The following is a 12,838-nucleotide window of genomic DNA, read 5'->3' as shown; positions in this document are numbered from 1 at the left end:
CTTCCCAGAAGAGGAGAAGCTGTTATAGCTGCAAAAGGGGAACCATATTAATGTCTATGCATTTACAATGTGGTATTGTTACAGTCTCTGTAGGTGTAAAGGTCAGGTCTCCTAATACTTTTGTCCATAGTACGTAGTTTGAGAAATTTATCTTTGTTAGTTTTGTTTGTTGTGTCTTGACTTGATTTTTTATTGTTTTGTTTTGTGTTTTGCATTGATTTTGTTATGCATCTTGAATAGTTTTGTTTTTCTTTTTAATTGTTTGATTTTTGTTGATTGTTTTATGTTTTGTCTTGTGTTGTGTTGTGCTTTGTCTTGATTATTTATGTGTTTTGTCATTTTTTCTTGCATAGTGTGTCTTGTTTGGTTTTGGTGTCTTGTTTCTTGTTTAGTTTAGCTGAAACAGAAGTCTACAGTCACACTGGCATTCTTCAAAATATGATTTTTCGTATTTCACAAAAGAAAGAAAGACACACAGTCAACACAGGTTTGGAATGACAAGAAGGTAAATTAATAACAACATTTTCATTTTGGGATGAAAAAAAAAAAAAAAAAAAAAGTTAATGTAAATGGTCAATACTGAACAAATGGACAAAACTGATTTCATGTTAACTAAAGTATGACTAGTCGAGGGAATAACCTCCAGAACGTGAGGCGATGGAGAAATGAACTAAATGAGCTTTGGCAGGCCAGGTCTGGCTTAATGCAAATCAAAGCTACGACATGACGTTCTTTAATTGGCTCTGACTAAGCTGTTAAACGCCAGATGTTTGACAAGGGCCCTGAACACAAGGCGCTGTATTTTCTCGATGTGTCCTTGTGTGTGTGTAAACAACAGTCCCAAGAAACTGCAGTGAAATGAATTGTCCCTCCCCTAGTGCGGATCAGAGTGTGTTCTGGCGCCCACAATTGCATTCAGTGTTTACCTCTTAATTATGTGCTTTACATAACAACCAATCAAAACGTCACGTTCACTGTATGACAAGCTCAGTGTGGCCTGTGTTGCTGTTTGACACGTTACATCTCTGCTTGGGTAAACAACAACATCTGCGGGCATCGCATCGTTACAAACACTAAAGGTGTGAACTGTGGGAGTGGGAAACTAGTTAAAAAGGAATAGCTCATCCAAAAAAAACAAAAAAAAAAAAACACCTTTCTTTCCCAAAGAATGAAATGACCAAGGTCTCTCAAGCTCAAAGAATTAAAAAAAAAAAAAAAAAAAAAAATTCATAACAGCAGTTCAATTTGACTACTAAGTATGGACATTACAAGATTTTCAGTCATTATTCACTAAAAATCATTCTCTCTTTGTCAGTTGGGGTCAATTATGGTAAAACTTCCGCAACACTACGTCAACTACATTTAAATATGGGAAAGTTTTTAAATGGTTCAATCTTTCCATCATTCTCATTTGTATATGTGCATATTTTAACTTGGTGTGATTACAAAAAAGCAAATGGTGTCGAAGATGTCACACATTCTGTGACTACAGAGAAACTACAAGATTGAATAAGCACTGATGTGAATGAGATTAAAAATCAGTGGCAGAGGATAACATTTTAAGAGAGCACTGAATTAAATGTAGATCTGTTCATATGGATTCATATGGATTCAGACTTGGAATATGGAGCACTAGTTGACTTTAATGCTCTGCCATGACGTTTTAAGTCTGACAACGACTAGTCGCTGATCATGTGATTCTGACACCAACAACATGGCCACCTTGCAGAATACTTCTAAACCGTTCTGACTTAAAGGGTTAGTTCACCCAAAAATGAAATTCCTGTCGTTAATTACTCAGAGAAAGCAACTTATTTACCACATTCAAGGTCCAGAAAAGTATTAAAGACATCGTTAAAATAGTCAAACCTCAATGTTACGAAGTGCACAAAAATAAAACAAAACAAAAATAACTTTATTCAACAATATCTTCTCTTTCCATTCAGTAAACACAGTGCAGCACTTCCATGTTCTACATCAGAACGCCGGCTCAGTATTGGCCGATGCTGTTTACATGAGCAGCACGCTGACACAGGAGCCAGCCAAAAATGAGTCGGCATTCTGACGTAGAACACAGAAGCGCTGCACGGTCTAACAGCGTGACCTCGAATGTGGTAATTATGTTGCTTTCTCTTGGGGATCAGAAACCTCTTGGTTAAAATCTCTTAATTTGAGTTCCGAATATGAACAAAGGTCTTAGAGGTTTGGAACAACATGAGGGTGAGTCATTAATGACAGAAATTTCATTTTTAGGTGAACTAACGGTTTAATATGATTTTTTTTTTCTAACTTATCGAACTTAAAGATTTAGTTCACCCAAAAATGTAAATAATATCATTTATTACTTACCCTTATATTGTTCTACACCTCTAAGACCTTCGTTCATCTTCGGAACACAAATTAAGATATTTTTGATGAAATCCATTGGCTCAGTGACACTTTCAAACACCCAGAAAGGTACAAAAACATATTTAAAAAAGTTCATGTGACTACAGTGGTTCAACCTTAATGCTATGAAGTGACGAGAATTCGTTTTGTGCGCCAAATAAAACAAAATAACGACTTTTCAACAATATCTAGTGACGAGCGGTTTCAAAACACTGCTTTTAATCTTTTGTTTCGAATTAGTGATTCGATCGCATGTCAAACTGCTGAAATCACGTGACTTTGGCACTCCGAAACACTGAATCAAAACAAAAGATTTTTTCATAATAATTATAATCAAAACTCCAAAACATCCCAGATTTACATCTGTCTGTAATACTAATGCTGTCCTATAGAAGGCGCAAAAGGATAAGAAATCTTTGTAGTCCAATTTTTTTTAACGCTCCTTGTCCATTGGGTAAAATTACAAATGCCCACGCCGAGAGCCTATGGTCTTTATTGGTTGCCTGTGAACAGTGTCATCTTTGCCCCGCCCTCAGACACTGTAGTCGCATGTGAAACTGGAAGAGTTTGGTTCGTGTTGTTCATGTGGAGAAGACGCTGTTTTCTGCTGTCAAAGCAAATCCACTTTGATGAGATTGATACGGTAAAACCGACGCCATCGTTACTGTTCGTATCGCTGTGTATCAAGAGCTGACGAAGAGCTGAAATTCAGATATGTAATGAGCGTTTGGTTTCCAACAAGCGCTACAAGCAGTAGACCAATCACAACAGACTGGGCCATCTGACCAATCAGAGCAGAACAGGCTCTCGGAAAGAAGGAGTTTAGATAGACTGAATCCTTGATCAAACAGTTTCATACACTGTGAGAAAAGTGCTGATGCTGCAATGTGTATTGTGAGAAAATGACAGTGTTTTTGGACCTTGGATGCATGTAAACCTATTGTAGGAGACTCCAAAACACAATTAGGAACCTTTAAAATAGCACTTTAAAACTCATTTTATGTTCCGTGGAAGAAAGAAAATCAGGTTTGGAACGACATGAGCATGAGTATGACAGAATGTTTTTTATTAGTATTTTTGGCTGAACTATCCCTATCAGTTTAGCGGTTATATATCCATCCCCACTATCCTTTTGCACATGTTGACTTTGTCATCATCTCACGGCCAGGATAATCCATACGGTCTTCCCAGTAGAGGCTTTCTGGGGTGGAAATAGTCTATTTTCAGAGCAGAGGTATGAAAAGGTCAGGTCAGGCTGGTATTTAATGACTGCAGTATCCTGCTTTAAAGAGACTGAAGTATAAAGGCGTGAGTCTGGTGTGAGTTTTCAGAGGTGAGTTTCCCGTCCACGCTATCAGTGTGCTCTTGTTTGGAGTCGGGAGGCAAATGCCAGCACCTATCTGTCCTGTCACTTAAGCCCCAGTGCTACAGCGCAGATAAACGTCCCCGTTGACTCCATTTTATTTTTTCCACCCTCAATTTCCCCAACCCCTCGTTCTTTCTTTGCCTCTTCGAGCTGCTTTCCGTCGCTCATACGACGGTGTCAAGGTTTAACGGCTCTTGCGGCTTTGGGAAATATAATCTCTTCCTGGGTCAGAGGTCAGATAGTGAGCTCAAAAGGCCACATATTAAAGGCAGTGGAACTGATAGAGATGAGGAGGTAAGGATCAAAATTATCAGGTGTAGTAGAGAAAGAGAAATAAACTGTTAAAGTTAAATGGAGGAGTTTCTGTGATTACAAGTAAGTGATTTTACTGTTGGGGAGAGTGAATTGAGATTGTGTAACATTCTGTTCACTCAATGACACATGGGGCTTGTTAATCTAATGGAGCCACACTCTCAGAGTAGAAAATGTTCTTCAAAGCACTTTTTATTTAATAGTCATGTTACTGGAATCGCAGGCTCTCTTTTTTGCATACTATCTGTACTGCACATTTAGTACATGCATTGATTCCCACTGCAATGTTCCTGATGCTCATGTCAGCTCGGGTGTTTGGACGAGGAATCTGAGAACAGAAGTGGCCTGATTTTCAACCAAGAGGTCAGGGTTTAGCAGGTTAGCATGGCCTAGTTGGCATGTGCTGATAGATATTGTACACAGCCTTTCTCTATTGCTGGTCATTTAAATGGATCCAACACAAAAAGAATAAATCAGTCTGGAGAAATGAGTGACAGGGAGCGTTGGTGAAGCAACAAATGAAAGTACATGGATGATTTTACATAAATGCTTCAGAGATGAAATTAAGCAATGATGGGAAATATTTAAAAAGTCTCACCTGTGAGACTCAGAGGAAACAACTACCACCCGAGCCGGAGCGGAGTGCCGCAGGACGTCCTGCAGGAGCTGGACCAAGTGGAAATGACCAAGATGGCAGATCTGAAAGGTGGACTCCAGTCCGTCCTCCGTTAAACTCCAGGGCTGTGTGCAGACGGCTGCATTACACACCAGGATGTGCAATGGCCTTCAAAGAGAGAGAATAAAGTGAAACACAATGAGTGAAAAGAACACATTCTTGACAACAATAATTGTGTTAGTAAAAGCAAAACCACAACAAAGCTATAAAACCAAAACAAACAATACACCAAACTAAAACAAACCAAAAGAAAACCATAAACCACATAAAAACAAAAACAAAACAATAAAACCAAAACCATAAACAACACTAAATCAAAACAATTAAAAACTAAACCAAAAAAATAAAACTAAACAAACCTATAAACACCAAAACAAAAACTATAAAAACAAAAAATAAAACAAAACGATAAACACTAAAACAAACCAAAAACTAAAACGAAAATTAAAACCAAAACAAAAAAATAAAAACCAAACCATAAACAACACTAAAACAAAACAATAAAAAACAAAAACATCTAAATCTAAACAAAATTATAAACACCAAAACAATAACAAAACACTAAACAAAAACAAAAACAAACTAAAACAAAAAATAATAAAACCAAAACAACCAAAACAAAATCATAACACCAAAACAAACCAAATATTAAAACAAAGCAAAAAAAAAAAAAAAAAAAAAAACGCAAATAAAACAAAAACAAAACTAAACAAATTAAACAAAAAAAAAACAACCACCAAAAACAAAACCACAAAATCAAAAAAATAAATAAATTAAAAAAAAAAAGGTACAGATTAAACAAAAATCATTCTCAATGGAATTAGGGATTCAGGGAAATGTCAAGCACTCGTTCACATTCATTCACGTCTATTCCAAGGTCAGTCTGGGCAGATGGACGTCCATCCATCAGCGTGAGAAAGGACAGATTTCTGAAAAGTCCAGGCAAGATCTTTTCCTTTGACAGAGTCGCTCCAGTGGTCCCGAAACCACGGCCATACAGCAGAATAATCTGAATCCACCCCACCAATTTTTAATTTCTTCCATTAGAATTAATTACGAAGCCCACAGGCAATTTGTGTACTTCATATTTAATACTGCCTGCACTATTAATTAAAAACTGGTTGCTGGAAAATTAATGGAGGAATTGTTATGCCCCTGCTTTAATGAGTCTTCTCTATGACATTAAAAAAAGTACACTTCACATTTCCCTTCAGGTTCAATGTGGAAAGCAGCGTGCATCAGTGGAAACGCACGGGATCATGGGAAATGTGCAGAGGCCACGGTTACACATGTGCTTCATTAGAAACACGCAGCGAAACAAACACTGAACAGCACATGTTCTAGTTGCAACTGACCTTTAGAAGACCAAAGAACAAGCACAATTTGTTGTTGTTTTTTTTATGTTTTGTTTTTTTTAATACAGTTCTTGTGCCTGACTGTGGTAGATCTAGCTTTACATTTGAAATACAACATGACATGGAAATGAGTCATTGCTCCTACATGATTACATTTAATAAAAAACAATATAAGCAGTTTCATAATACAATTAGGGCCGTCAACGTTAACTCATTAACGTATGCGGTTAATTCAAAATCCTTAATGCGTTAAAATAATTTAACGCAAATGACCAAACAAACCGTGTATGAGCGCTCTCGAAGCACTGATCGCACATTGTATTTATGCACAGACACATTTTAGGATATTTTTTTAGTTTGTTTTGTTTTGTTTAGAGGGGTTTTTTTGGCATCTCCATGTGGTTTGGCTCAGTATCATAACTTGACATGTCTAAAATGTAAGCTCTAAAAAAGCTCCAAACAAGTTATTTACTGTTGCACTGTACACATACTGTACACTGAATTCTGAAAAGTGTTGTTCTGTTATGTTTCATGTGTGCTTTGGTGTGCATACATCTTTGAATTATATGGACTCCTTAAATCATTTGGTTATTTGGTGTCTTTTTGGAGTCTCCAAGTGTCCTGATTGGAAAGACACCTTGCTTTGCCTTAAAAAAAAAGCTTGCAGAAAATAAGAGTTTTGTGAGAATCACCCTTCAATCTGTGGTGTATGCTTAATTCCATGATAAGTATAGACCTTATATAGCCCCGCCCCTTTTCAGTGCTGTGCTCGTTGTCTTTTGACTTCCGGTTTGTATTTCCACAGCGGTCTTTCGTATTTATGAATGAACTGCTCGTTTTAAAATCTTCCCGGTCTACTGACAGTAAGACATCTGCTTTAAACATAACAATGCTCATGATAAGTTTCATTAACTTTACAACAGGTAAATCCACTTCACCAGCTAATTACTCTTCAACAGCGATGCCATAGAAATATACAGAGCAATTGCAAAACCAGAAGTTCAAAGACAATTTTATAAAGATGGCTGCGTGCTTGTTTCTCTGCCGCATAAGGTCTATAGTGATTTTTTTAATCTGTTGACAGCCCTAAATATAATATAATATAATATAATATAATATAATATAATATAATATAATATAATATAATATAATATAATATAATATAATATAATATAATATAATATAATATAATATAATATAATATAATATAATATAATATAATATAATACAAATAATACATTTTATTTATTTTTTATATATTTGAGTGTTTCATAGTTTTAATCTTTTTATGAGTTTTTATATAATATAATAATATAATAAATTTTAACGTAATAATATTTAATATTTCATTTATACAGTGGATATAAAAACATCCATGTAAAACAGCTGTTTTTTGTGATGTAAAAAAATAAAGATAAATCATTTCAGAACTTTTGCACCTTTCATGTAAAAATGACAACCTATGCAATGCCATTGAAAACCAAAGTGACACATTTTAGAGAAAAAAAATAAAAATTAAAAACTTGGAATAACTAACTGCATAAATGTGCGACCCCCTTTAGGTCATCCACCGGTTTACTATAGGATTCAAATCTGGGCTCTGGCTGGGCCATCCAAAACCATTCATCTTTCTTTGCTGAAGCCATTCTTTCTGTTGATTTAGATGCGTGTTTAGGTTTATTGTCATGCGGAAAGGTGAAAGTTCTCTTCATTTTCAGATTTCTATCAAATGCCAGCAGATTCTGTGCCAAAAACTGGTACTTGGATTCCCTCCACCTGCACTGAAGCCCTGGTTCCAGCTGAAGAAAAGCAGCCCAAAGTGTAATGCTGCATCTCCATGCTTCACTGTGGGTATGCTGTTCTTTTGCTGTATGCTGTTGTTTCTGCTTTTACAACATTTGCCCAAAAAGTTCAATCATGTTTGAACACACTTGTCCGCACTTGAAACTGGATATATGTTTTTGCAAAGTTTAGCTGGACTTGGATTTTTTATTATTTTTTTTTTATTTTTTTTTTCGTTTTTATCAGAAAAGGCTTGCATCTTGTAGCCCAGACAGAATATGGGAATTACATGTAGGGAGCAACCAGTACTTTCCATTTCATATATATAATCTCAGTCATATTCATTACCAGTTTAATTGCATGCATTTCCTGTTTAAGATATTTAAATTAAAATGTACTTCAATGGAGCTCAATTCTATTATATGTTAAACTGCAAATTGACCGAATGTCTAAAATGCAAAGAATTTGCTCTATGCCTGATCAGACAAAGTCATCTCTCACAATAAAACACACACAAGCGCTCAGCACATATCAGGTTTGCCCAAAGGGCACCAAGATGTTCCAGGACTCAAGAGAGCCGTTCACCACCCGCTAGAAAACACGACCCGCTGGAAACATCTGTGGAGGAAACAGATCTACACTCCACCTCTGACTGACAATCTCGCAGTCATGGGCACAGAGCCTGGCACATACACACACACTCACACTCTTACACACACACACACACACACACACACACACAGAGAGAGAGATCTCTCTAGGACTTAATGAAGCGTGGACTCAAAAAGAGGGAGTGATTGTACCTGCGAGAGAACACCATTAAACTTTATGACTTTCACGCTTGTGTTTGAAAGCGTGTAATGGAAGAGGAACATGTCTGTGATCGCTCGTGAGCAGCAGATAACGGATCCCATGGGCGCTGCGCGAGACACCGATATCACACGGATACCAGGAACACCCAACAGGACTGACACCCGAAATTCATTCCTTAACATCAAACTCATAATTTGTTTGAATAAATCAAATGATTGTGCTAAAAACTATGATGGATTATATAACTAGTTACTTTTTATTATTTGCATTTTCTATATAATGATTTTATCATTTTTCTGTCCATTTTATCATTCACCAGGCAAAATATAGCTGTGACTGCACAATTTTTCAGTATCATTCATTTCTTCTTTCTGATGAACACAGTCGGAGTTATATTAATAAATATCCTGATGCATCTGAGCTTTATAATGGCAGTGAACAGGACCAACAAGCATGAGCTGAAGACAGTGAATTCATCCATCCATCCATCATAAACGTACTCCACACAGCTCCAGGGGGTTAATGAAGGCCTTCTGAAGTGAAGCGATGCGTTTGTGTAAAAAAAGATCCATATTTAACAAGTTATGAAGTAAAATATCTAGCTTCCGCCAGACCGCCTTCCATATTCAACTTACGAAGAAAGTGTAAACTGGCGTCAGGTCAGTTAAAGGTGCAGTGTGTAAATTTTAATGACATCTAACAGTGAGATTGTGAATTGCAACCAACGGCTCAGCACCTCACTCACCTCTCCCATTTGACGCACAGAGAAGCTACAGTGGCTGACACAAAGACAAATATGCCGTTGTCTGAGACAGCAGATAGCTAGGCAAGCAATGAGTTTTGTTATTACTTCTAACAAAGAAAGGTCTCTGAATCTAATAAACCAGATGACTACTACTACTACTTCTCCTTCGTGTGTATTAAGCATAGTGACGATGCAAGCTGCCTCTAAGAACACCAATGAACATATGCTCTGTAGAGCAGTTTGTCCGTTTAGGGTTACTGTAGAAACATGCCAGCGCGTAAGCTTTTTGAACGGCCAGAGTTTTACACTTTCTTCATATGTTGAATACAGAACGCGGTCTGGCGGAAGCTAGATATTTTACTTCATAACTTGTTAAATATGGATTTCTTTTAATAACCCTCCCAGAGCTATCTGGAGTATGTTTATGATGTATGGATGTGGATGGAAGCACTTTCTTCAACTCATTCACATTGTCATCAATCACTGCCATTATAAAGCTTGGTCAGGATATTTATTAATATTTGCATATGCCAAGTTTGAAAATCTTTAAAAATGTTAACAAATGTTAGTAAATAAATAAATAATATATGTATAATGTCAAGGGCTATGTTGGTCAGACCTTCTCTTGGGCTTAAAGGGTTAGTTCACCCAAAAATGAAAATTATGTCATTATTACTCCTCATGTCGTTCCACACCCGTAAGACCCTAGCTCATCTTCGGAATACAAATTAAGATATTTTTGATGAAATTACAAACCTATACCAGCAATGACTCTCCCTTTATAAATGTTCAGAAAACTACTAAAAACATATTTAAAACAGTTCATGCGACTACAGTGGATCAACCTTAAAGGGATAGTTCACCCAAAAATGAAAATTTGATGTTTATCTGCTTACCCCCAGGGCATCCAAGATGTAGATGACTTTTTTTCTTCAGTCGAACGCAAATTATGATTTTTAACTGCAACCGCTGCCATATGTCAGTCAAAGAATAGCAGTGATTGGGAACTTGAACAATAAGAGTCGAAAAAACTTACATAGACAAATCCAAATTAAAAAGACTGTGGCTCGTGACGGCACATTGATGTCCTAAGACACGAAACGATCGGTTTGTGTGAGAAACCAAACAGTATTTATATTATTTTTTACCTCTAATACACCACTATGTCCAACTTCGTTCAGCTTCCGGCTAGTGAGGTCTGATCGCGCTCTGACAACGGAAGTGATGTCTTGCGCTCATTGAAGTATATGGGCGAAACATCACTTCCGTCAACAGAACGAGTTTTTTGACCTCACTAACAGGAAGCTGAACGAAGTTGGACATAGTGGTGTATTAGAGGTAAAAAATTATATAAATACTGTTCGGTTTCTCGCACAAACCGATCGTTTCATGTCTTAGGACATTAATGTGTCGTCACGAGCCGCAGGTTTTAATTTTGATTTGTCTAAGCAAGTTTTATTTACTGTTATAGTTGAAGTTCCCATATACTGCTATTATTTGACTGACAGACGGCAGCGGTTGCAGTTAAAAATCATAATTTGCGTTCGACTGAAGAAAAACAAAGTCACGTACATCTTGGATGCACTGGGGGTAAGCAGATAAACATCAAATTTTCATTTTTGGGTGAACTATCCCTTTAATGTTATGAAGCGATTAGAATACTTTTTGTGCACCAAAAATAACAAAATAATGACTTTATTCAACAATATCTAGTGATGGGTGATTTCAAAACACTGCTTCATGAAGCTTCGGATCTTTACGAATCATTTGATTCGAATCAGTGGTTCAGAGCGCCAAAGTCACATGATTTCAGTAAACAAGGCTTTGTTACGTCATAAGCGTTGAAACTTCAATAGTTCACTCTGGCATTTTGTAACTTCATAAAGCAGTGTTTTGAAATCGCCCATCATGAGATATTGTTAAATAAAGCCGCTATTTTGTTTTTTTGGTGCACAAAAAGTATTCTAGTCGCTTTATAATATTAAGGTTGAACCACTGTAGTCACATTTTAAATATGTCTTTAGTAGCTTTATGGGTAAACAAACAAACTGTTTGCCTGACCTGACGTAGACCTCTTTGGTCGATACATTGTCTTTTTAATAAATTTTGAGAGCAGCAGTGGCAGTGTGCAGTCTTTTGTTTGTTTACCCAATAGTGACTCTGATGATGGAGAACCTACCCTCAGTTGAGCTGGAATGTGCGCATATTACTGTTTTCTTTAGTAGCTTTATGGGAATTGAAAAAAGGGAGTGTTATTACTGGTGATGCAGGCCTCACTGAGCCAACAGATTTTATCAAAAATATCTTAATTTGTGTTCTGAAGATGAATGAAGGTATTACAGGTGCGGAACAACATGAGAGTGAGTAATTAATGACTTAATTTTCCTTTTAGGGTGATCTAACCCTTTAATGCATATGCCATGGAGTTTTACATGCACAAAAGATCACAACATGTCATCAGCATCATGTGTTTCCAACGCCTGAATGCACATTTGAACTAACGCAAAACACAAGATAATCTGCGTCTAGCACATTAAAATTTCTATGTTCATTTTGGGAGTAGCTATATCAGGTGGTGAGTATGTTAGCCATCTCCTGGCCATGGAGAATTTTCTCACTCAAACCACTGACTGCTGCTGCTGATTGCTTTTAGAGGGAGCTGTCAATAACCGCTGGTCTAGGATATGTTTTTTCTCTGTAATAGTAGAATATTGGTAAAACAGATTTGGCAAATGATACAGTGTGTAACCATTTATTATTATTATTATTATTTTATATTTTCTCCAATGCATACCCGTGTTTGCTTTCTTGGGGTAGCGCCAAAGGTTTCTATTTACAACGAGTTTTACAGCATTGAGCAGTGTAGCCAATCACAGACATATCTGTTGATTTCAATGGCCAATCAGAGGTGTTTAAGATGGAATCCACTCACTGCTCAAAAAGTTGTGTTTTTTTTTTTTTTTCATTGCAGAGTTCTGCACAATCGTTAATCATATCATCCAAGGCTCCAAGGTTCCTGGCTGCCCTGGCTGGCTAACGAACCTAGCTAAATGGAGAAGTTATGATGAAGTGTTGGGTTGGCTGAAACCACAAGCAGTTCTGTCTGCTCAAGGTTGAGTTGAAGGTGGTGGTCCTTCATCCAGTCAGAAATAAGGCTGAGATGCAAGCAGCTACCATCGGATCATGTGGTTGAAATGAGAGGTAGAGTTGTGTGTCATCAGTACAGCAGTGGTAGAAAAATTATGTTTCTGAATGACAGATCCTAGAGATGACATGTAGTTGGAGAAGAGAAGTGGTCCAAGCACTGAGCCCTGAGGCACCCCAGTAGCAAGATGTTGCGACTTCGATACTTCACCCCTCCTAGTCAACCTGAAGGACCTACCTGAGAGATAAGACTTGAA

General features: G+C 37.0%; 1 protein-coding gene across 2 annotated transcripts in view; it reads right to left on the bottom strand.

Annotated features, from left to right (window-relative positions):
• wwox (WW domain containing oxidoreductase) overlaps positions 1-12,838 on the bottom strand; it is a 278,702-nt gene that overhangs the window by 199,738 nt on the left and 66,126 nt on the right. For both annotated transcript variants that reach the window (XM_067379017.1, XM_067379018.1), the window contains exon 7: positions 4,665-4,850. In XM_067379017.1, the coding sequence (XP_067235118.1) occupies positions 4,665-4,850 (186 nt within the window). The remainder of the gene's footprint in view (positions 1-4,664; positions 4,851-12,838) is intronic.

Source organism: Chanodichthys erythropterus, chromosome 24, assembly GCF_024489055.1.
Source record: "Chanodichthys erythropterus isolate Z2021 chromosome 24, ASM2448905v1, whole genome shotgun sequence".
Lineage (NCBI taxonomy): Eukaryota > Metazoa > Chordata > Actinopteri > Cypriniformes > Xenocyprididae > Chanodichthys > Chanodichthys erythropterus.
The sequence above is the reverse complement of the archived record's forward strand: the minus strand, read 5'-3'. Positions and strand labels throughout refer to the sequence as shown.